This window comes from Vitis vinifera, mitochondrion (assembly GCF_030704535.1).
Source record: "Vitis vinifera mitochondrion, complete genome".
Taxonomy (NCBI): Eukaryota; Viridiplantae; Streptophyta; class Magnoliopsida; order Vitales; family Vitaceae; genus Vitis; species Vitis vinifera.
In genome coordinates, this window is record NC_012119.1 from 668679 (window position 1) to 694295 (window position 25617).

Genomic DNA, 25617 nt, shown 5'->3' on the forward strand with positions numbered 1-25617 from the left:
ATAAATAAAGACCCATTTATATTTACAAGAGAAAAAGAAGATATAAAATGAAAAACAGAAGTATACGCTTTAAGTCAATCTATCTCTATGTCTGCTCACAAAGCGCGAAGAGTACTTGATCAAATTCTTGGACGTTCCTATCGGGAAACACTTACGATACTTGAACTCATGCCTTATCGAGCGTGTTATCCCATTTTTAAATTAATTTATTCTGCAGCAGCAAATGCTAAGCACAATATGGGTTTGAACGAAGAATATTTAGTCATTATTAAAGCCACAGTCAACGAGGGTACTACCGTGATAAAATTGAAACCTCGAGCTCGAGGACGTAGTTATCCGATAAAAAGACCCACTTGTCATATAACTATTGTATTGAAAGATACAGCCTTATATGAAAAATATGTCGTAGAAAACCCCACTACTATACTCAGGTGTTTAAAAAAAACCGGATGGATATATAAAAAGAAGTCCACAGATATTACGTGTCATAATATGTATAGTAGTGGGGGAGTATGGGACAAAAAAGAAATCCCCCACTACTATATGGTTTCAGACTTGGTACAACCCAAGGTCATCATTCGCTTTGGTTTGCACAACCAAAAAATTATTTTTTTACGGGGGTCTACAAGAAGATCAAAAAATACGGGATTGTATCAAGAATTATGTACAAAAAAATATAAGAATATCCTCTGGTGTCGAGGGAATTGCACGTATAGAGATTCAAAAAAGAATCGATCTGATTCAGGTCATAATCTATATGGGATTCCCAAAGTTATTAGTAGAAGGTAAACCACGAAGAATTGAAGAATTACAGATGAATGTACAAAAAGAATTTAATTACGTGAACCGAAAACTCAACATTGCTATTACAAGAATTACAAAACCTTACGGACATCCTAATATTCTTGCAGAATTTATAGCCGGACAATTAAGGAATAGAGTTTCATTTCGCAAGGCAATAAAAAAAGCTATTGAATTAACTGAACAGGCAGATACAAAAGGAATTCAAGTACAAATTGCAGGGCGTATCGACGGAAAATAAATTGCACGTGTCGAATGGATTAGAGAAGGAAGGGTTCCCCTACAAACCATTCGAGCTAAAATTGATTATTGTTCCTATAGAGTTCGAACTATATATGGGGTATTAGGCATCAAAATTTGGATATTTGTAGACGAGGAATAAAATAATAAGCCCTTCCTTGTCTTTTCTTTCGTTCTATCCAGTAATGTAATGAAACAAAAAATGACAAATTCTTTCATTCTTTTTCTCTTCAATCAAAACAAAAATGAACAATTAGAAATTAATTCTATAGGGTTGAATAAAGATTCGATTGACCATTTGATATAATTGCTATGCTTAGTGTGTGACTCGTTGGTTTTTTGTAGGATTAGGGTTCAAAACAAAAAATGGACCGGCCCATACATAGTATGAACTCAAAATTACAGAATTAATAACCAACTCATCGCTTCACATTATCTAGATCTAAACAACCAGTCAAGATATGATATATTGGTCATATCATTGTAGCAACTGAAATCTTTTTTGCATAAAAAAAAAAAAAAACCAAACCAATCTGATTATGAGTTTGGGAAGCGAAATCTAGAATGATGTGGATAAATGGAAGAAGGGTGAGAGAAAGAGATAAAAAGAACGCCAATGATATATGATTCCAATATAATATGTAAGGTCTATGAATCATTTCATAAAAAGCAGTGTAATAAAGCATCAAACTAATTCCTCCCGAATTAAATGAATATGTTCATAGAAAAAAAATCAAGAGCCTAGAGCCAATAAAGACTGAGAAGATTGACTCAAGAACAGGAGCTCCATTGTATAATTCAGACCTAACCATTAATTGAGAAGCGATGGGAACGACGGAAACCTGTGAATACAGAAGATTCTATTAAAAACGAATCCTAATGATTCATTGAGTGGGATGGCGGAACAAACCAGGTATCAATTCATTTGTTCTGAAAGATCGTGGGCTAACCTTACAATTGAAATAGATATTGAAAGAGTAAATGTTCGCCCGCGAAAGCTTTATTTTACCGAATTGCTCTATTTTTTGAGCGATCCGATATGATAAAGACAAAACAAAATAAAGATTCGTTATAGCCTTATATATTATTATATTTTAAATAAATTATAAATATTATAAATAAATTATAAATAAAAAATTACATTATCTATAAATATATGTTTAGCTATATATCCAAAAGCTATATATAAACAAGATATAAAAATTTCTAATAGAAATAGATTAGATGAAAATTAGATGAAATATCAAAGAATCCCACGATTCAGTGTATTATTCAAAAAAATGGAATTTTATCTTAACTAAATTTTTTTGAATCATTTCATTCGCGAGGAGCTGGATGAGAAGAAACTCTCATGTCCGGTTCTGGAGTAGAGATGGAATTTTAAAAAGACCCATCCACTATAACCCCAAAAGAACCAGATTCCGTAAACAACATAGAGGAAGAATGAAGGGAATATCTTATCGAGGTAATCGTATTTGTTTCGGTAGATACGCTCTTCAAGCACTTGAACCTGCTTGGATCACATCTAGACAAATAGAAGCGGGGCGACGAGCAATGACACGAAACGTACGCCGTGGTGGAAAAATATGGGTACGTATATTTCCAGACAAACCAGTTACAGTAAGACCTACAGAAACACGTATGGGTTCGGGGAAAGGATCCCCCGAATATTGGGTAGCTGTCGTTAAACCAGGTAGAATACTTTATGAAATGGGCGGAGTAGCAGAAAATATAGCTAGAAAAGCTATTTCAATAGCGGCGTCCAAAATGCCTATACGAACTCAATTCATTATTTCGGGATAGGAATAAAAGAAAAAGAGGTCTTTGGGATGAAAAAAAATTGCAGGTTTCTTTTTTTGATTTTGGACAAACAATATTTCTTTTTTTTTCCTTCGTTCTTTGCATTGAAAAATCGAATAAAAAAATGATATGATTCAACCCCAGACCCATTTGAATGTAGCGGACAACAGCGGGGCCCGAGAATTGATGTGTATTCGAATCATAGGAACTAGTAATCGCCGATACGCTCATATTGGTGACGTTATTGTTGCTGTGATCAAAGAAGTAGTACCAAATATGCCTCTAGAAAGATCAGAAGTAATCAGAGCTGTAATTGTACGTACCTGTAAAGAACTCAAACGTGACAACGGTATGATAATACGATATGATGACAATGCTGCAGTTATTATTGATCAAGAAGGAAACCCAAAAGGAACTCGAATTTTTGGTGCGATCGTCCGGGAATTGAGACAGTTTCATTTTACTAAAATAGTTTCCTTAGCCCCTGAGGTATTATAAGACGAGACCATGATATAGTTATAGTAAGCGAATGAAATAGATTAATTAGTAGATTGTGTTTCACGCATATACCTTTAATTTAATATTAAATAGAATTCATAAATAAAAAAATAAAAAAGAGCATGTTGATTATATCAAAATTAGCAGGCACCAATAATTTGAGTTCATCATGGGCAGGGACACTATTGCTGACATAATAACCTCTATACGAAATGTCGACATGGATAGAAAAGTAACGGTTCGAATAGCATCTACTAATATCACCGAAAACATTGTTAAAATACTTTTACGGGAAGGTTTTATCGAAAACGTGAGGAAACATCAGGAAAGCAACAAATATTTTTGGGTTTTAACCCTGCGACATAGAAGGAATAGGAAAGGAACATATAGAACTATTTAAAATTTAAAACGGATCAGTCGACCTGGTCTACGAATCTATTCTAACTATCAACGAATTCCTAGAATTTTAGGTGGTATGGGGATTGTAATTCTTTCTACTTCTAGAGGTATAATGACAGACCGAGAGGCTCGCCTAGAAAGAATTGGTGGAGAAATTTTGTGTTATATATGGTAATCCTTCTGATATTCGAATTGGATCCGGAACTTCCTATTTGTGAAAAAAAAAAGAGAAAGGGCGGGTTGTCTAATATCACTACTCCTCCATTAATTAATACTTTAAGGGGGTTTTACCTGGAATGAAAGAACAAAAATGGATTCATGAAGGTTTAATTACTGAATCACTTCCCAACGGTATGTTCCGGGTGCGTTTAGATAATGAAAATATGATTCTAGGTTATGTTTCAGGAAGGATCCGACGTAGTTTTATACGGATACTACCAGGAGATAGAGTCAAAATTGAAGTAAGTCGTTATGATTCAACCAAAGGGCGTATAATTTATAGAATCCGAAACAAGGATTCGAATAATTAGGGAGTTTTTTCAACTTCAACATTCCTTTTTTCATGGAGATACAATTCGAAGTTCAAAATTTCAAGAAACTTATTTTCTTCCAAGAAGTAGATTCTTAATTAAGTTAAGGTAAGGAATAAAAAATATGAAAATAAGGGCTTCTGTTCGTAAAATTTGCGAAAAATGTCGACTGATCCGTAGACGGGGACGAATTATAGTAATTTGTCCCAACCCGAGACATAAACAAAGACAAGGATAATTTTTCTAAAAGAGATTCTCTAAAGAACCCGATGTACAAATAAAAAAAAAATCATGTTTTGACATGAAATGGATATATCCATATATCTCTTACTCATATTTATGAGATGATAAAATATGGCAAAACCTATACCAAGAATTGGTTCACGTAGGAATGGACGTATTGGTTCACGTAAGAGTGCGCGTAGAATACCAAAGGGAGTTATTCATGTTCAAGCAAGTTTTAACAATACCATTGTGACCGTTACAGATGTACGGGGTCGGGTGGTTTCTTGGTCCTCGGCCGGTACTTGTGGATTCAGGGGTACAAGAAGAGGGACGCCATTTGCTGCTCAAACCGCAGCAGGAAATGCTATTCGTACAGTAGTGGATCAAGGTATGCAACGAGCAGAAGTCATGATAAAGGGTCCTGGTCTCGGAAGAGATGCAGCATTACGAGCTATTCGTAGAAGTGGTATACTATTAAGTTTCGTACGGGATGTAACTCCTATGCCACATAACGGCTGTAGACCTCCTAAAAAAAGACGTGTATAGGAATAAACTGTGTAGAAATAAACATTGAAGAGATTTCAAGAGAAATAAATGATTCAATGATCTGATCAAGTAATATTACTATGGTTCGAGAGAAAGTAACAGTATCTACTCGGACACTGCAGTGGAAGTGTGTTGAATCAAGAGTAGACAATAAGCGTCTTTGTTATGGACGCTTTATTCTGTCTCCACTTATTAAAGGTCAAGCCGACACAATAGGCATTGCGATGCGAAGAGCTTTGCTTGGAGAAATAGAAGGAACATGTATCACACGTGCAAAATCTGAGAAAATACCCCATGAATATTCTACCATAGTAGGTATTCAAGAATCAGTACATGAAATTTTAATGAATTTGAAAGAAATTGTATTGAGAAGTAATCTGTATGGAACTCGCGGCGCGTTTATTTGTGCCAGGGGTCCTGGATATGTAACTGCTCAAGACATCATTTCACCGCCTTCTGTGGAAATCGTTGATAATACACAACATATAGCTAGACTGATGGAACCGATTGATTTGTGTATTGGATTACAAATCGAGAGGAATCGCGGATATAGTATAAAAAAAAAGGCCAAATAACTTTCAAGACGGAAGTTATCCTATAGATGCTGTATTCATGCCTGTTCGAAATGCGAATCATAGTATTCATTCTTATGGGAATGGGAATGAAAGACAAGAGATACTTTTTCTCGAAATATGGACAAATGGGAGTTTAACTCCTAAAGAAGCACTTCATGAAGCCTCCCGTAATTTGATTGATTTATTTATTCCTTTTCTACATGCGGAAGAAGAAACTTTACATTTAGAGTACAATCAACACAAGGGCACTTTACCCCCTCTTACTTTTCATGATAGATTGGCTAAACTAAGGAAAAACAAAAAAGAAATAGAATTGAAATATATTTTTATTGACCAATTAGAATTGCCTCCCAGGATCTATAATTGCCTCAAAAGGTCCAATATACATACATTATTAGACCTTTTGAATAAGAGTCAAAAGGATCTTATTCAAATTGAAGATTTTCGCATAGAAGATGTAAAACAGTTATTGGGCATTCTAGAAAAACATTTCACAATTGATTAACCGAAGAATAATAAATAGATTGCATTTTTTTCATATTTATTTTTTTTTTAGAAAAAAAAACTGGGTTTTGAATCTTTAACCAAATCCATATATTCGGAATAGATTCAGAATTTAATTGAATAGATGTATCTAGGGAGAATTCACTTTGAAGCGACTATTCCCTAGATACACATGCGGGATATTTTATTTCACAATTGAATCAATTTCCATTTTAAAAAGACCTAAAGTTAGGGATTTATCAATAGGTAATGTTGCTCCAATACCCAACCAAAGGGCCACTGCGGTACCAATCAAAAAAACGGTTGTCGCTACTGGACGACGAAATGGATTTTGGAATTTATTAACATTTTCCAAAAAAGGGATTGATTGTTGAAAGAATCCTGATTTTTCCGGTCCGCCTTTCCTTTTCTCAAATACGTGGAAGATACCCGCACAGCTTTAGAATAGAAGGCACTAAAGAAAATAGCTGGTTCTGGCTTTTTACTTGCTTACCAAAAGAGACTCTAACTGAAAGGAAAACTCAAAATAGAGGGAAGAGCACTAACTGGAACTCCTGAGGATTGACTGTTAGCTCATTTTTCTCATTTTGCTCGATAGGTTCCTCAGAAAGAATTACTGAGACTTTTGGTTTGATACTAGCTTGACTAGCTGTTACTCTAATGCTGGCTGGAAAAGGAACGAAGTCAACTCTATTGTAAATAGGAGGAAGGGTTACCGGAGAGCTTTCACAACCTAGCCCTAGCTCTTGTTTTACCCTGATTGATTGAATTGAAAGAGACTCCCTGGTCCAGGAGACAAAGCGCATCTTCTTCTATAGATAGAGGCGTTGGATAGGGAGAGGTAACTCTTTCATCATCTTTTAAATAAAGAAGTCAAAACTTTCTTTTCTATTGGAGGAAAGACTCCAACTTAAAAAAGGGCTTATACGGCATACCCATAGGACTCCTTCTTTTGTTATGGATGGGCTTAACCTTCACACCCAAGCTTTCAAACTCCCCAGCTCTAGCCCATTATCCTGTAACCTTGCCTTAAGTTAAGGAACATCAAAGGGGACTGACCTTTCGACAAGAGATTCGATTTTTTTACCTTAAAAAAAAGAGAAAACCTACTGGCTCTGACTAGAATGAAGCTCCAACTCAAATAGAAGGTATAGGTTTATAGAGCAATTACTTCCAAGTAAGAAAGGCCCGCCTATGGGACCTCTTTTATTCGCTCGCCTGGCCTACAATAAAACTCAAAGCACCATCGAAGGCAACAGTAATTCAAACTCCAGAGGAGGCAGAAGGTGTAACTGTAACTGTAAAATTCCTTGGCCCCAGAACCAAACCAGCTTATGCCTTACACAAGGGATGAAATTGAGTATGGTGGGGAGAGTCAAAATGGACTTAACAATTATATATAAGGAAAGGAAACTGCCACTTGGGCAGAAAAAAAACTATATGCCCTTAGGATGCCACTCTCCTTCCATTCCAACTAGTAGGCCTTTCTCGAAATGCATATGAAAAAGCATTACAGGAAGAAGGCGTGGTAGATAGCTTTTGTAACGCTTCAAAACATGAGCTCACAGCATGAGAAAGAGGGGACGAAATTCCATAGTGAGGTCCCATTATCACAAGAGGAATTATTTAGTGCCATAAGCATATAAAAGAATCTCGTCTTTCATTGCTTAAGAATATTGATAGACTCAAAATAAGAATGAAGATGTATATAATGCTGGAGAAAGCAACCTTTTAGTATAGTAGTATTCCATATATAAGTGAAATACCAGAGCGATTATTCTCCTTTAAAAAGAATCTTATCCCAATCAAACCACTTTTTTTTTGACCTTATCGGATACTCATTAAGAAGGAGAGTACTTCCGGTTCAAGGCTTTGACTTCATACTCGCTTACACCCACACCCTTAGACCCCTAAAAAAGCACTTAAGACTGCTTAGAAGGAATTAGCACTCGGTATAAAGGAAAGGGATAAAAATATACTTCTTACCTTTCAACTCCTGGCACTAGGGGGAACTACAGGTAGTGGTATGAAGATTAAGACTAGTTAGTATACTGGTACACTCCGATTGATCCCTGGATTCCTGCAATGAGAATGATTATAATGATTATGTGACCAAGTTTTTAGGCTGATATCAGGATTTGCTTTACTATAATCTAAGATACACTGGAAGATAGAAAGCAGTTTGCCCATTCATTGGAATGGCTTACCCCTTACCTTAATAACTATCAGGGAAAAGAAAAAGAACTCACTCTTAACTTACTTATCTTTTTTCACTTTTTAACACTATTCGCTACTCAATTTGAATAGCACAAGAATTTAAATCGCTGGTCTGTAACCTATTCTCTCCTAAGGAAATTATTACCTAATATGAAAAATTGGTTCAACTAGAAAACCCAACCCCCCAATATATAAAGAAAGACTTAGCACTCGCAGAAATGATTGAAATTGAAGGGAAGCACGAAGGTATAATGAATATCCGCCTTTATATATTGGGGGGTTGGCCTATTAGGTAAGAGAATGAGTCTTCAACCTGGAGACCCTGCTATAGGTGTACCAGGGAGTACGCTTCTCCTTACACGGCAAGTGCGAATCCACGTTATTGGGAGCTTTTTTTTTTTTTAACTACTATATCTTTATTTTGACCTCCTTTAGCCCACTAATCCTTAGAACAAACTAACTAAGACCGTATAGGCCCCACAGGATGGGATATATTCTGTGTAGATTCCTTCCGACCGAGTCCCAGTAGCAGAGTCTTTGAGGCACGAATCTAACGGCAAGGGAATCAGCGGCTGATCGCGATTCATCAGTCGCAATTCTCCCAGCAGCTATCCATTTTAGTTCGACAGTCAATGACTGAGCTGTGATTGCATAGGTGGTAGAGCAAGCTGGAGCGGAGGCAGTAGAGACGAAGGTGAGAGCAGAGGGGGGTAAGAGTAGGGCGCCTAGTTACAGTTCGCCCGAAGCATCGCTAAAGGCATAGGCAGTCAGAAAGAAAAATCGTGGTCAATCTTTTTCAGGCTATCGAATCAGCAAGGGCGTAGCGAATAGTCAAGGCTACCCGATAAAGGATGGCTGGCATTCATCAGTAGGTGGATCCGCCGTAGGGGTTGGTTCAGCCACTCGACGACCGGCACTTGCCATTGAAAAACCAATAAAAGTACTTTATGCAGCAGGGTACCACGATCGAACGCCACCGGAACACCCCGATATGAGAAAGCCATTTCGAGTGCGGTAGATCAACAACCCGAATTACTACACGAAATTTGTGAAATTGCAAAGGGCAAGTGAACCCGGCAAAACATAATGCTTTGTGAAAGGTTCTTGATCCATTTTACAAGCCAAGGTGATATCAGTGCAAGGGCAATTATATTAGTACGGGTTGCCATATATGTCTGAATGGATTGGAACGAAGGGATGAAGGAAAGGAAGGACCAATGAAGGCAAATACCCTATCCCATGGGGCTGACCTCCGACCATCAAAGAAGGGATTGGACTCAGGTGGGCAAGGCAGGAACTTCCGGATTTACTTATTTAGGAGTTTTTCCCAGCTCAAGGCACCGATCTGACTTATTTAGAAAGCTAGAACGGAGAGGGAACACCCGGTTTGCTGGTACAGAATCCGTTGCTATTGGACTTGGCAAGTAAGCCCAGAAGGAAGAAGTCGTAGCTGCTACCTTACCTTCTTCTTCTTAGTCTGCTTGAAAGGAAAGCCAGTAACTCGAGAGTCAAAAGAAATAGAATGTAGTATGACAGAACCTGTAGCTTTGAGCTTGAACGTCTTTCAGCTCTTACAACCCAGCTGCTATTGAATCAGCGTAAGGAGATGCCGATGAGGGTACAATAGAGAAAAGAATGAGCTTTGGTTCAGAGCTTGAATTACTTCCTTCACTTCAAATGAAAAGGAAGGCTTGACTTTTCAATAGGCTTTTAACAGGATCAGACGCTCTTGCTGGACTAGCAATTGAATCCGTAACCTTTGCTATTTCACTCCGGCTATTGAATCAACTGGTATAGAAGAAGCCGCACATTCATCCGGTGTGCTAGAATCAATGGCAGAGAATGCGCTGTGAGGAAGAAAAGGCCTCTTTGGCAACTATTGAATACGGTCTTTGAGAATCTACTGCTATTTATTGAAGGAATTACCGGGACGAAGCCAATCACACATTTCTACTTTCGACCAGGTAAAGATATCCACATCTGAGGAAGAGCAGGGATAATCGTAGACTAAGAAGAGAGGACGCAAACACATTCATTGAATTGGACAACTTTCTTAACAAGAAGCGGTTAGCCGTACTCAGTTCCAGGCACGCTTTCCTGATTCGTGAACAGGGGATGAGAATGTCAAACCTTTTCTTGCAAACACCTCTTCTTCTATCCCAATAGTTGGACAAGCCAAGAAAGGGGGAAAGAAAAGTTCGTGGTAAAATAAAGGACAGTCGAACCTGAAAGGCCAGAAAGTGATTGACCTACTAGTAGGTATAACGAGGAGAAAAGGTATCCCATTTCTAGCAATGATAATAAGGCCTATCCCAGTAAGAGATAGATTCCCTAAAAAGGAGGAATAATGGCTTTTGAGAACTACTCTCTATAATAGGCTTGCTTCTCCTTATGGCTAAATGAAAATGTAGATTGGAAGCTCGTGAGTTCCACTCCAGGAAGTTTTTCTTTAGGATCTTCAGAAAGTGAGTAGTAAGCTACTGGCTGTAGACAGGGCTAAGTTTGAAGTTCTAAAAAGACCATTACTACTGTGTCTAACGGAGATAGCAGTTCTACGAATAAGGGTGTCTTCCAGTCCTCCCGTATTTTTGTAATAGAGGGGTGAAGTGAGGAAGGGATATAGTTTCAGGTCCAGGCGAGCTTACTTCAATGGCAGGCCAGTAGCTTCGTCCATTTACAGCCGAGCGAGCAAATAGGGTTCTTCAGGCGAGTTGCTTTCCATGTATTTCTAACCTATCTATCTTAATAGCTCTTTAGGATATAGCCCTTTTTTTATTGCTTGCCATATTTCCACCTGCACTTTGAGACCTGAGGAACAAAGTTAGCTATAGATGGATCGCTGCCCCCTCGTTATGAGAATGAATCCTTCCCGGGACAGGATTTCACTCCAAAGAGAAACTAAGGGGGCTCCTTTGCTTTATAACCATAGAGCGCAATAGACCTGGCACATCACAAGTCATCTAACTTAAAAAAGAAGGGCATGTGCCTCAGGTTTGCTTTCTTCAAATATTTCCCTCTTCACGGGTGGACGCCAGCTATAATGGTTGATTGAAATCCTCGCTCGCATGTAACCGTTATACAGTGCGGGTTTGATGCCTAGCGCTTTACTTTAACTATTTCTTTTTCCATGACGTTGATTACCCACTGCCCTCCTTCATGCCTCTTTGCATCTATTCTTACTATTTCCATTGTCCTATCTTGCTTCCTATTCTCCGGTCGGCGAATCGGCTGGTTGGACTGATTTTTCTTGGTTATTCGGGAAACGTAATGCTAACAGTTCAAACTCCCTCTTCTAGTAAGCGAAGCAAGAGGTTCCTTACCAACAGCTATGATGTGAGAGCTTTCGCTTCTCAGTTTCCCTCCCCCACGAAATGCGGCTACTGTTTTCCCAAAGTCCTTTGTTGTAGAGGCGGAATCTCTTCAATCGTTTACGCCAGAAAGACTCTTTCTATTTTGCGTATATAAGGGAGACTGGTCTTTATCGTCTCACTCCAGCCCGTAGTCAATTAAAGTGCTTCTTTCTCTCTGGCAGTTCTCCATTCAGCTAGCTGCTAAAAAAAGCGCTCATTGATATATGTATCAAGTAGAGATTTCTTTTTTGTTCCGAAGTATCCCACTTCTTTTGATAAGAGTGTGACCCACCTTGAAAGGATGGTGTGAAATACGACACATTCCTCCTCGTCTGGGGTTGGGGAGACAAAGCCGAGGATCGAAAGGAAGAAAAATAGGAAAGAAAAGGATCGAGAGAAAGAGTAAGCAGCGACGGAAGAAGACTTTGCCGGCAGTCGTTCCGAAGTCAAGGAACTTCTTGCATTGCACATGGGTAAGTCCAGTAGAAATTCCCTTTTGCATGTCCATCCATCTGAGATCAGAAAAGGATTTCGAACTCTCTTGGGACTAAGTGAAGACAGTCACGTCACTTGCTTGAGACGGAGCTGGAAAGAAAGCGGGAATTAGCTCAAGGGAAGGGGGAGTGGTGAGGAGGGCCCCCTCTCCTTATCACGGAAGTCACAAAACAAAAGATGAGACTCACCATGACAAAGGCCTGCCTCATCTCTAAAGAGTCCACCGGCGCCAGCAAAATCAGGATTACTGTTTTGCTCGCTCCGTCTGTATTAAGCTTAACCCAGCCTTGCGGGGGAAACGACCAACCCACCAGCTGCTGTACTTTCGTTGGTTTTTTCACCATGTTTTCCTCCAACTTCATGGCATCCGAAACCTCCTTCACATAACCCAAAATTGCTGAAACTGGGTCCTTCGGCGATACGAAGTCATTATCAAACACCAATTTATTTCGCCAAAACCAGAGCTTCCACACCGCAACTCCAAACACTAACGGCCATTCATACTCTCCTTACTCCCAGTTGCTTCTTCAAATTATGTAAAATTATGCATGAGCCATTCGGAACTACTCCAGTTTAAAAAATCTCTCTTCACATTCGGACACAACAAAGCTTCCCAGACTTTTTTTGCTAACCTGCAGTCACGCAACACATGAAGGCATTATTCGACTTTATTCAGGCATCGAACACAATTCGGCGAAGCTGCTATATGTCTTTTGAAGTGATTTTCATTTGTCAGCAACTTGTTGTGCAAAGCCAGCCACAAAAAGGATCTAATCCTTTGGGGACCCCTTCATTTCCACAGGGCCATCCAATTCTTATTCAGTTCTGTCCAGCAGCTCTCTTCAATCAGTTCGTAAGCCGACTTGGTCGTGAAACATCCATTCGGAGAACGACCCCACACAACAACATCACGCTGGGCTGCTCTGTTGGGAGGATTGATCGCTGCAATTTTGAGGCATGTATTCGCTGGCAAGACGTGCACAAAATCTTGCCACAACCATTGCCCATCTTCATCCACATACTCGGCTACCTTTCGAAGAAAATGAACATCAGAGACTGCGGCTGTAGCTTTCTTGATTAAAGGTCTCTCATTTTCGACCCAGCTATCTAACCAAAATCGAACTGATTTGCCATTACCAATAACCCATGTTAATCCTCTGAGTAGGTTAGGCCAAACGCCACAAATTCCTTTCGATAGTGCCGACGAATCCCTCGTAGCTTTCATCTTAGAAAGAAGTTCATTGGAATTTCAGATATTTGCTTCGCAGCACCGAAGCCAAAAAACTATCCGGATCATTCATCAAACCCCAACCAAGTTTCATGAGGAAAGCGTCATTCATCGCTGCCATTCGCCTTAAACCGAGCCCACCATGGATTTTTGGCTAACAAAGCGGATGCCAACCGACCAAATGGACTTTCCGCTGATCATCCGAGTCCCCCCCATATAAAACTCTTGCAAAGACTCTCTATGCTTTCACAAGTCCCTGTCGGAAGTTTAGCCGATTGCATAGTATATGTTGGCAACGCAGAAATCACCGATTGACATAGAGTAATTCTTCCAGCAAGAGAGAGTTGATAAACCTTCCATCCTGCTAGTCCCCCCTTGATCTTCTCGACAATATGATAATAAGTCTTCTTTGTAACCCGTGTATGCAGCAGAGGAACCCCAAGCTAATTGCCCAAATTATGGGTAAGTGAAAAAAAACCACTCTCCTTGCTGATATCCTGGGTTGCGGCTTGAGAAACATTCTTCGAACAGAAAATACGAGTTTTGGCCGAACTAATCTTCTGACCCGAAGAGGCACAGACATTATTTAGACAATCCAAGATCACTCTGATTTGATTTACCGACGCTTCCGCAAAGAGTACAAGATCATCCGCAAATAGAAGATGCGATAATGCAGGGCCATTTCGACCAATTCGGATCGGCTTCCATTTACCATTTCCAACTTTAACATTAATTAAATGCGCCAATCTTTCAAGACACAAAACAAAAATGTAAGGCGATAGTGGATCACCCTGTCGGACCCCTCTAGATGGCTTGAACTCCTCTGTAGCTTCCCCATTCCATAATACCTGCATGGACGCGGAGCATATATATATATATTTCATAATAACATCAATCATACCTATAGGTAATCCAACCTCCACCAAAATGAAAAAAATCCCATCGAAGTCTATCATAGGCCTTCTCGAGGTCCACTTTGATAGCCATCAAACCCTTCTTCTTATCTTCTAGAGTGAGCTAATTTTCTTACGTTAGATGGTCGGCTTTCGTCTTCAGTTCAAGTAGAGCTTGAGTCTTTCCTAGGTCCTAGTTCAAGTCGAGTTTGACTCCTATTCTGAGAAGAAATCAGAAGTAGCCTTCAATGGTGAGGCCCGCCCCTACTATTGGTCTAGTGGGGTGAGCGTAGGGAGAGTGGGAAAGGGGCTCCCTGCGCTTTTAGAGGAGACCCACAGGGAACGAGCGAAAGACTTGTAGAGGTAGAGAGAGGGTTAGAGCGGATGGAGCGAGCTCCCTAAAGGACCAGACCATTTCATCCCTCTACTTGAAGTCGAGTTACTTCGTCCCTTACTTTCCAGTGACTTTCATCCCTGGTCCTATCGGACCAGCTACTTCATCCCTGGAACGATAGCTAGAGAAGTAGAGAGCTAGAGGGGAGGAGGTTGCTCGTAGATCAACTCGACCGGAGCGTAAGAGCTACGTTTACGAAGCGAAAGCTATAGGAAGGAAGGAGCTCAAGACTTGGAGCGAGTAAAGAGAGGTTGAGAGGAAGTGAAGCTGATAAGTGATAAAGTAAGCAACTCTGAAACGATAGAGTTCTCACTAGAGCTGAACTAAGGTCTGGAAGGAAATTCTCCTAACCGTTGGACTACAAAGGCAAAGGCTTAGACAAAGGCATGGACTCAGGCTCTGGACAGAAAGGCCTTTTATCCAGTCTTTCACTAATCATTCGATAGGAGAGAAACTTTCTTTCGAAAGTGGATCCGCCTAAAAAGATAAGGTATGTAACTCCCCTCGGACTATCGGGAGAGTTGAACGTAGTCCATCCTTGCGGTACAAGAAATTAAGTCCATACTCAAGTCAAGAGCTCTAAGGCAAAATGAATTGTGTAGATAGATGTCCCATATAGCCCATACTCCCCGGGGTCGGGAACGAAAGCTTTCTTATGTGGGCAGAGACCTCAGGATCGACCATAACTGAAGGATCCTCTGGTTCGACATTCTATCTCTCTGGGTGCTCTTACAATCTAAGACATTTGTTTTCATTCCCCCGGTGGGTGGATTGTCTGGGCCAGCCGATATCTCTTCATTCGGACCAGGAGAGAGAAAGTAAGCGTTTTTAACCATTCTGCCTTCAAGAGCCTTTATTGGGACATCGCCAGGCCAGGCGACATCTAAGGAAGATTGACCACCGTCGATTCCTAGATGCTTTGAATAGCTATCTTTCGTACCGTCGATTGAAGACTAGGCGTCGAATGTCCTCTTTGGATCTTTGATAGAAGAAGCTGCTTACTCGGATTCATGCCCATAAAGAGTAGAAGATTCAGCGCAAGTGCAAGAACAGGTTTCACAGTTAAGAAAGGTAGAGATTCATCCCCTGTTCTTGTTCGAGAATCCGCATCAATAGATGAGAGGATTGAGCTTCCAACAGCCTACGAGTGCAAACAGTCAATTTCCCATCATTTGCACTGGGAATGGAAATGAAAAAGGAATTTCTAGATCTAGAATCAGATGAATGTGCAACAGTCAATTTCCTCCCTCACAGCCTAGTTGTCCACTAGAAGCAGCCTTTTTTACTATACGCTATTTGGCCTGAAAAGAAAGAACCTATCCGTCGCAAACAATGAAAAGACTGTCTTTTTGTCAAAAATGTAATTTTCGGATATCCTAAGAGCCTAGTCTTGCAAACGAGATGAGACGGATGGACTACGAAGAGAAAGGGCACTAATCTCATTCATGGGCAGAAGTTCCTTGTCCAATTTAAACTACTGAAGAAGTAGCGATTCCCTGCACTCCGAAGAGTAGCCTTCCATTAAGAGCCTCTCTTTCAGGCTTTTCTGTGGGAAGACTTGAAGCTGTTGGCATTCCCCTATGCAGAGACAGTTTTAGCAATAGCTAGATTCTCAAGCTCTGATTCACTTGCACCCCTTCTTCTTGAAATGGCATTAGCTGCTCCTTCTATGGCATCCTCTTAGACTATTTCTATTCCATCAAAGATCCAAGCAGGGGATTCTGTAAGAACAAGACAAGACCGCTTACGCCGACATAAGATATGTCACTTCCACTTCCTTTAGGAGATGCTTTGAAGAGACAAAAGAGAAGGCTTATAGAAAAAATGGATCCTTTTGATGCCGCAGATCGTCTTTTGCATTCGATGCTTCCTGTACTGATACTGATACCTGCCATCCATATCCATACGTGCCTGCTACTGGTGCATGAATCCGATTCGGGGATATCGTATCTTCTTTTCTTTCTTATGCTTATGTTGGCATATTTTAATATGAATTAGCCATATCGGAAATACCCGGCAAGCTCCGCATCTAGGATTCTGTCAGAACACCCGGCGAAAGGCGATCCTTAATAGCCTAATTTTCGATTCAATCTGGTATTCCAGAATAGCCTAAGGGGCGTAGCGGTAAGATCAATTTCTTTTGACTCTTTCGAGAAGGGGAGAAGAATATCACAAGTTGAGGAGATTTTTTTAAAAGAAAATCCTGATCTTTTCTATCTGCTTGAAGTAAAAAGGCTTCTGGCAACGATTGAACCAGGTCGCAGGGAACTTTATAATCTGGGGATATCGTAGTCAAGGTAAAGTAGCCAAGCGCTCAGTTAGAACAAAATTAGTACTACTCTAACGACTATGGACAGGCTCCTTCCTCATTAACAGAAACTGGACTCGTACTAGACGAAAGATAAGCCGGCAGGCAAGAGATAAGAAAAAAGGGTGAAATAGCAGACTAAGCCACTCTTACTACCTGTATTCCTACCGGCATAGGAAATCCATTAACTATAAAAGATATCACAATAGGAAAAGCAGGGAGATAGAATAGGAGTAAGATAGTGTAGGACTTAAAGGCTGAACTCTTCTTTCCTGCTATTATAGCAGCGTTACAGAATGAATGGTCAATCCATTTCCCCGCTCCTTAATCCGGTCTTAGAGAAGAAGGCCAAGGCCGTCGAAAGCCTCTTTGAGACAAATCCGCTAATTCTGTAAGAGTGTAGCCCAGCCAACTTCTCAAGGGAAGGAACTTCTTTCCCATTTCCATTTACAAAAGCGCTAGACCCCTGGTCCTTTACTTTAATCAACAAGGCTGCTTTCCCTGCTAACCCTTCTGGGGGATACGGTAAGCACGTCCAGTGTAGTTCCAGTGTAGTTTACCTATATATTGGGATCCAGTTACAGTATAAGACGGGAGCCTGCTTAGTGGAAACAAAAGGGCAAGCCGACTCTTTGGCTCAAGCCCTGGAGAGGCTTTTGTCTGCTTCATCGACAGATGCGGTTTTGATCGAGCAAAATGACATCCAGCCTGATGTGAGAGAAAGAGCAGTGGATGAGTGATTCCCAGATGAGGACACGGCCTGATTGAGAAGGACTTTCAACTAACTCAAAGTGATGGAACAAGACAGTACCGACGGGCTTTGAGCTAGCAGATAAGGGAGAGACTTTCTTTTCCTTCATTGACCCGGATCTAAATTAAGTCAAGTGGTTATAATTTTAAATCTCTCTCGACGCTTAGGAATTGAGTTCCCGGACTCACTGAGTGAGAACTGCCCGGTTCTGGGCCTCCTGTGGCACCAACTGGTAAACGAAGGAGAGAATCATACGTGACACCGGACTGGACTATCATCCGATGAGGCAAAAGGAACATCTCAAGTAGATGAGAAAGGTCAGCGACAGCGGACGCTACTCTAACATCATTCTATAGCTTCAAAGCAAGAGGCCTTGACAGAGATCAGGGCACAATGGACTTCGATTTTCGGTGTTACACCTAACCTAATAAAAGGAGTTTGTGGGAAAGGGCTACGGGGGTTGTCCAATCATGGGTCTCAGAACCAGCGATGAAAGCAATGGGAGAATCAAATTAAGAACAAGTAGAAGGATTGGACTTTGTGAACCAGTGGGAGATCGTATCGGTGCTATGTTGTTAGGAGGTCGTAAACAAAGGGCTAAGAGCCTTAAGCCCGTCCAAGAGAAAGAAAGATATTCGGTTCTGCAATGATGCGTCTTTTCAAACCAAAGAAAAGACAACCCATAAACCAGCCTTACTGACCGGACCTAGGCTTGACCAAAGATTAGTAGATTCCCTTGTGGAGTAATGTTCTCCATAATGCCAAGGTTGATGAAAGTCTTCTCTCACGCCTAGATAGGAATGGGAAAGCACACCCGCGATTCAATCAAACATCAGCGCTGCCACTTGAATAGGATTGGTTCATCTCATACCTTCCCGCTACACCGCCCCCATTCAGTGGTTCCCTGCCCGACCCAATCTTATGGAATCTTCCTTCTTGTCTCCAAAGGGCTTGCCTTACCCTGCCATGCAAGCGATTCAATCAAACCAGTAGGAAGTAGTGGTCGCTTTTTATGCAACCGAAGATGTAAGGATCAGTGATGGACACAGCGAAATTAGGATAAGCAACAAAAGAGACGGCTCCATTTGCCAGAGATGGCTGTACTCTTGCGATGATAGCATCGTCGAAGGTATTCCACCGACGATCTAGGACACAAAGAATGCTGCCAGTCTTTACGCCGACCCTAGTAAATGGTAAATGGGAGGACGGCAACCTGTATTGCTTTCATTGCGACGATAGAATAATAATTCAATGGAGGACTTCCTGTGCCAATCATTCAAGTGGTGATCTGGCATCGTGAGCAGAAGTCGATAGAGGAACGAGGCAGCCGAGGTAGGCTACTAACTTGCTCGTTAGAAGTAGTTAACGAACGGAAATAAGGCCATTCGATGTCTATAAGTGAAGATTGGATGGATGCCCGCTCCTTGGGTATGCTTTCAAAAGGGCTGTTTTCATGCGTGCTGGTGTTCGTGGTCTCTTGGTTTTTCTGTTCTCGTGGGGGAAGGCGGGTTAGAGCAGCACTGCTCTTTTTTATTTAGCAACTGCCGCGCTGCTTATTGAGGATATTCTTGACTTTCTTTCCGCTGTAGCTTAGTTCTGGATAGATGGGTTGGGTTAACACAAAAGTACGCCCACGCTCTGAGAGTGACCCGACCTTGGCACGTTCCTTCACTCAGCAATAGCGCCCCTACTCTTAACAAGTACGCTTCCCGCTTACTCTAATTCCCAAGCTGGAAACATCCAGTTGCTTATTATAGGATAGGATGCACTTCCCGACCGGTGAAAGGAAACAGCGAGATCTCCTTTCCTGTAGGCTTCTCCTGTGCTTAGTTCACCTAGCAGGGAAAGAAGCGGAGCCGTGCAAGTAACATCGTGAGCGTGAACAGAGGTTATCAAGAGTTAGCTTGGGAACATGCCAAGCCCTTAGCCTTAGTTGGAAGCTAAACCAAAGCTAAGCTTGTAGGCTCGTAGAGAAAGCTATTGTGCAGGTATACCCACAATCCATGTTCCTGAACAGTCTCGTTCGAACATCTGATTCACCTTAGGGCGGACACTTCACTTCAAGCTTAAACCTCCGTCTATGATCGGCTTGCTTTCTCGGTATCGTGAGTCTAAACTCTTTAAGCCGGCTAACTAATAGATAGAGATATAGCTCAGTAAACACGGGAATCACTATCGCCTTCGGCTTAAACACGGCTACGCTTCGCTCTTTTTAACTATCGCTAGTCTGTAGTCTGTGAAAGAAGATTGCAATTTCTGGTCACTTTCAGTCTAACCCGGATTTACTTAGTTAGTCGGGACTTGCTTCTTAGCGTGTAGTGGATCAACCAGGCTAGCTTTCCTGTAGTAGAGCGCGGGGAGAGTGACCATCAGGGCCTTGAATAGGGTGTGCCTTTTTTTTCTGTACATTTTTTATGAGGAGTACTCTTGAATGTACTATACAGTAGGTTCTCAGTGCCCTAAGATCCCAATCCCAGATCGAGTTCCAATCGCAGAATTGTTCTCAAGCGAATGGCTTTTACTCAACCTCAATTCATTCAGTTAGGACCTCCCTTTATGTCATTTCTTTCCTTGCCAGCGTGAGGAGTCAGATCGGATTCTAGCACTTGCATGGAATCTGGGATAGTGGCTATTGGCAGCCTCTCTTGGCATGAGCACTAGCATCTTGCTAACATCGGCTTTTTCCTCCGACTAGAAGGGGATCTTGTTCACGGCGGATTCAATCTCCTCAAATGTGGCTTTGGCTTCAGCTATCTCATTCGTTCTTTTTTATCTTTTGATTGGTAAGTAGCCCTTTTCGGGTTAGTTGAAAGACCAAGAATGGCCTCTTTGAAAGAAGACGACAGACATGCTGGGAAGGAAAAGGAAGGAGATGTGGCCTAAGTAGGTACAACAAAAGGTACTAGTATGGGCGCAATATGCGATTGGAAGCTCTTCTTTGGCAGGTTTCATGATTTGCTAATCCGATCTTGTAAGTTGGCTTATCTTAGGCCACCGACTGAGACGATGGCTTGAAACCCGGGTAGAAATAAGACCAATCGAAAACCTTGGAAGCAACAAATCGCGGGGCGTAAGCTGTTGAATAAGCTGTGGGTCTTGAGGCAGATGTGGCATCTTCTGAACCACCGTAGTTAGGGGGAAAAAGCTCATCTTTTTTCAATGCAACCAGAGGGCTCTTAGTACGCTAACGCTACTACCTGCCCAGTAAGAGGATGTTTTTTGGTTTATGTCGTCCAAAGAAAGGGCTTCCCTATCAGCACAAAGAAGAAATTCAATAAGAGAGGATTGGATTTCATCAAGAAAAGACAAAAACCGCATTGAGTGGGGCCTGCCCTAAAATTCCCCTTACAGAGCTTCTCTATCAAGAGCTGCTAGTTGGTGGTTGAGGAGTAATAGGTTCCGCATAAGCTACATTTCGTGGGGGAGGCACCTATCCAGTACTTCCGAACTCGTCTTTCATCTACAGACATTGGGTCGCTAAAGCCAATAGTTCGGTGTCCGGGCAACAGCCACTCATCTTTGGTTGCAGCTTCGGCTGAAGCCTATGCTTTCAGTTCAGTTCCATTCCTTGGTTCTCCGGTTGATTGCCCAGCCCGCGTCACACCTTAAAAAGCTTTGGAACGGCAGTTTCACTTACTTCTCACGGACATTGGACCTTCTTCAAACTGGCCTTTGAACTTTAGCAAAGAGTCTATTGGATAGAACGGGGAGCTATTTGCTAATCGAGGGCTTCACTTCCCTGCTCTGGTTCAAGACTAGCTAGGTATCCTCCTCAGTATCGTTACCACGCTAGCTTGAATAGTCTCAGAGCTTGGCTACGATTGCCTCGAAGGAATGCAGAGCTGTCTTATAGTAGCGAGCACTCCCCTTATGAACCTTAAACCAGAGGACAGAAAGAAAGCAAAAGGAGAAGGAAGAGAAGGGACTAATAGATGTTATCCTACTAGCAGTGACTAGAAGGAAGGGAGCCAAGTCACTAACTAGAGGAAGGGTCTACGATTGCCGGGTCGTGTTCGTGAACCTATAAAGAACTTTTAGAATTGCTTACACTCCTCGGAAATTACTGAAAGACTGGCCTACGACCCCTCACAGAAAAAGGGTCTCTGCTTAAAGGAATTTCAGATAAGTCTTTGGGCGTACTTTGACGAGGGGTGACAACTCCTTCTTTCTATTCTATAGAAGTGCCAATAGCCAATAAAAGAGAAAAAATCTATATATTAAAATAGAGGGATTCTTAGTCTAGTCTAGCGCGTAGTTTCAAAGAATTAAATTAAGAGAATCCGCGATCTATGCCTTACGAACGTCAACCACCTCTTTAAGGTCTTCAGTAGTTAGGGGGCGCGGAGCCACTGTTATCTCCTCTTAGCGAGTATGGTACCCACTCCTCTTATTGGCTGGGGATGTACACAGCAGTCGAAGCAACGTATAATAAGCGTCGATCGCGATACGCCTTCGATCACCCGGATAGATTGAGTCAAGTAATGGCAGCCACTGAGAGCTTACCTTAACTGGCATGACATTTAAAGAAGGCTACGTCTAGACCTGAAGAATCCCTGAGTCTTCCGGTCGAGGCATATTATCTAAGCGACTCTCCTAGTGCTTAGTGGGCCAAGTGTATTTTCTTTTAGTTAATCTACCCGTTTTACGGCCGGTTTCTTATTATCCTTCGCTTGTAGCGACTGAATCTTGTTTCCGATACAGCACCATTGATTGGTCTATTGGCAAAGGAAACCCGGGAATTAAAGATTTTGTTCTGTCCGGAGGACATTTATTATGCTGTCACTACTGCTTGTCAATTTTAATTGCATCAAAGCTCTCGTTCGAACTTCATCTACGAGAATTCTAAACAAGAACTCGAGACTTGAAATGAATCCAAGTGGAGGTTCTTTCTCAGGGCGTAAGGAATAGCACGCAAAAGACAGCCTGGAAAGACAAAGACAGGATTTCTTAATAAAAGGTGGATGAGCGGTAATGGCTGGGGAAGGGGGCAAGTACATCCTTTTGTTCTCAGTTCGTGGGAATTGCTTCCATCACTAACCAGTTCAGCTCGGCTGGTGGGCTTTTGTGTTCTAACCTCGAATCCGGACCTGTTCGACAAGACCTGATCCATCAACAAACCTAGGTCCAATATTTGCTTGTACGAGCTAGCCATCAACAGACGGACATCCTTTTACCGCAGCCTTCCCCTATTGGGCATAGCCTTTTCTCCGTTAGGCTCCTGTAAGGGCGGGTATGAGAAGGGTCCCCCTCTCCCTTGTCAAAGCTTAGTTATCCGTGAATGAGAACTCGTTTTGCTTGTTGGCTGGTAGCTCCATGGTTGGTTAGCTCGAAAGCGAGTTTTGACTCTTTGATCGTCGAGGAATAAAGGTGTGATTACCTGAGGTGAGGTTGACCTTCTTTCTGCCTTAGAAGAGGTCTAGTTTAGGTCAGTGCTCTATTTTTCTAGAAAATATCTTTTTTGAGGCAATACCTATGAACTTAGCTCGGACTGAATCCGCATCCGCCTCTGTAGCTCTTCTATAAGAGCGGACCTTTTTCCAGTCCTATTCTTTCCTCTTAAGTTCCTTTTGGAACACCTCATGTTGGGACGTCTGCACCTCTTTCTATTTTGAGACGACCACAGGTTCCACCAATCCTGCTCTATCCAGTTTGAGGTCGTCTGAACCTGATACCCTGCTCCAGATTCAACTCTGCTCCTACATCAAATCCTTCCTCCTCCGTAGTTCACGTTCATAGAGGGAGACTTCCCAAACGAAGACTCCAGGTCACTGAAACGAACACAAGGCTTTAGCAAGCCACCCAATGTAGGACGAATTACCTCCCATCCGTTCTAGCTACTCCACACTGGCCTTAAAAGCGCCTACTTTTCTTTCTTCACAGAGATGTAGAAAGTTTGATTGAATTGCGTATAGAAAGAGAGACATGCTTTTTTTTGTAAACAGGGGACATAGACCCTTCCTCGGAGACTTGCCCCCATTGATTAGCCCGACCCAATTCCAATTCAAGTTCTTATTCACTGGAAATGCTTCCTTTACTGGAGCTGGTAATGGAAATGCTGAAGTTTTAGCTTGTGTTTTCCTGTCTTCTCTGCCTTGCCCACTCCACCTTATTTGCTGGAGGGAGGATACGATTGTCGAAGCTGAAGTCCCATTCAATTCATATAACTTCGCCTACTACCCTCTTACTCGCACGCCTACCAACTAGAATGAGGACAGTCAGACTAACCCAAAAAAAGAAATCACTATCACTCGAGAAACCGGCCCCTTTTTCTGTCTTTCTTGCTTGATTCGTCTTTCATCTCTGTGTCTTATCCGGATGGAATGTATACTATCTCCCTATCGGACTAAGGGTTTTGATCGAATATTCCTCTCTCTACCTGAATTCAATCAGTAAGAAAAAAAATATGGAATAAAGAGTTTCATTCCATAAAACATGTTCCACAGGGCACCTGTTCAATAAATCAGGAAAAAGCGAAGCGCTTACAGAGAGAGACCGACCTCCGTAGTTGACTCTGAATCCTAGGCTAAGGAAAGGGGAAGCGGGTTTAGTCAAGAAGTAGGCGTGGGTAGGGGGTAAGTGTCAATCTCATCTTTCTTTTTTTGCATTACGCGGTTCAGCACTCTCCCTTCACCTTGAACCACAGCGCTACTGTGATTGACAGACATGAGACCCCTATCGATGGATCGGATCAAACCCCTTCTGCTGCCTGATACCAAAGGCGCCGAAGAAAGCTTGTGGATGAAGTCCGCCGTCCCGAGCGAAAGGATCGATAGTTTGACTTGAGTGGTCCCCCCTTCGTTCGAGTGAAACCTAGGAAAAATCAAATGAATTACACCAGCTAGGACCACTAGGCCGAGAAAGATGCCATCTTGTAGTAACCCTTTTATATCTAACTCTGTTTCCGGGAAGTAAGCTATCTTGGGTTATTCTTTTATGAATGAGTCTCTTTCCCGCTAGCCGGAGCTAAGATTTGAATGCTCTTTTTACCATTCCTCCTATCCCGTATTCAATCACGAAAGCCAGCTGACAAAGAGGCAAGGGCTAGTCATACCATTCTCTAACAAAGAGAAAAAGGAAAGAGCTCTACGACTGAAACAAGAATCACAGCCGGAATGGAAATAATCGAACTTAAAGTTTTTCCTCCACCTCAAAGAATCTTCCCTAGCCCTAAAGAAAATGGCAAGAGTCTTTACTATTTTAGCTCAATCTTTCTCTTGCTCATGCTCCAATCTGATGGTGTTAGAACCTTGGGGCTACCTATCTTGAAGCCAATCCATTCTGGAATGCGCGCACAACACATGTTGAAATTCCACCTTTTCAGATACAAGGTGGTTTGGTCTTTTCTTATATAAGAAAGATTCTCCCTTAGAGCTGCATTGCATGGTTTTCATGTGGTTAGTTATTAGGTGGAGAAACTGAGTGTGGGAAAGCTTTTCCGAGAAAGTCATTCATTCTCTGGCTTGAAATGACTACTTCAAATTTAGGTTCTTTCCATTCTCACTCACTGGAGAAGCATTGGCAACTTACCCGCAAATCAAATTCATAATTGGGAATAGATGGACTCTCTCTAGGACCTATTTTACTGACAGGATTGATCACCACTTTAGCTACTTTAGCGGCTCGGCCAGTTACTCGGGATTCCCGATTATTACATTTTCTGATGTTAGCAATGTATAGTGGTCAAATAGGATTTTTTTCTTCTCAAGATCTTTTACTTTTTTTCATCCTGCGGGAGTTAGAATGAATTCCCCTTTATCTACTTCTATCCATGTAGGGGAGAAAGAAAGAAAGATCTGTATTCAGCATTTTATGAGCTTTACAGGCCCGTTGAAGTCCCCGAAAAAAGGGGAAAAATGGGGCTAT

The 25617-nt window shown here is 41.7% G+C and overlaps 5 protein-coding genes and 6 pseudogenes across 5 annotated transcripts, besides 2 other annotated features; 10 read left to right on the plus strand and 1 right to left on the minus strand.

The window, feature by feature from the left end:
- Window positions 1–6479: part of a sequence feature (horizontally transferred from chloroplast DNA) that runs on past the window's edge.
- rpl22 (ribosomal protein L22) lies at window positions 42–528 on the plus strand (annotated as a pseudogene).
- rps3 (ribosomal protein S3) lies at window positions 513–1183 on the plus strand (annotated as a pseudogene).
- rpl16 (ribosomal protein L16) lies at window positions 1354–2844 on the plus strand. The gene is made up of 2 exons: window positions 1354–1362; window positions 2446–2844. The coding sequence occupies exons 1-2, from the start codon at window positions 1354–1356 to the stop codon at window positions 2842–2844; spliced, it is 408 nt and encodes a 135-aa protein (YP_002608401.1).
- rpl14 (ribosomal protein L14) lies at window positions 2971–3339 on the plus strand. The gene has a single exon. The coding sequence runs from the start codon at window positions 2971–2973 to the stop codon at window positions 3337–3339; it is 369 nt and encodes a 122-aa protein (YP_002608402.1).
- On the plus strand, window positions 3509–3913 carry rps8 (ribosomal protein S8; annotated as a pseudogene).
- On the plus strand, window positions 4035–4268 carry infA (initiation factor 1). The gene has a single exon. It carries the CDS (start codon window positions 4035–4037, stop codon window positions 4266–4268), a length of 234 nt encoding a protein of 77 aa, YP_002608403.1.
- On the plus strand, window positions 4393–4506 carry rpl36 (ribosomal protein L36). Its single transcript has one exon. The coding sequence runs from the start codon at window positions 4393–4395 to the stop codon at window positions 4504–4506; it is 114 nt and encodes a 37-aa protein (YP_002608404.1).
- Window positions 4623–5039, plus strand: rps11 (ribosomal protein S11). Its single transcript has one exon. It carries the CDS (start codon window positions 4623–4625, stop codon window positions 5037–5039), a length of 417 nt encoding a protein of 138 aa, YP_002608405.1.
- On the plus strand, window positions 5120–6133 carry rpoAp (RNA polymerase alpha subunit; annotated as a pseudogene).
- petD lies at window positions 6330–6479 on the minus strand (annotated as a pseudogene).
- Window positions 6480–25299: 18820 nt separating this feature from the next.
- On the plus strand, window positions 25300–25558 carry ndhD (NADH dehydrogenase subunit 4; annotated as a pseudogene).
- Window positions 25300–25558: a sequence feature (horizontally transferred from chloroplast DNA).
- Window positions 25559–25617: the final 59 nt, after the last annotated feature.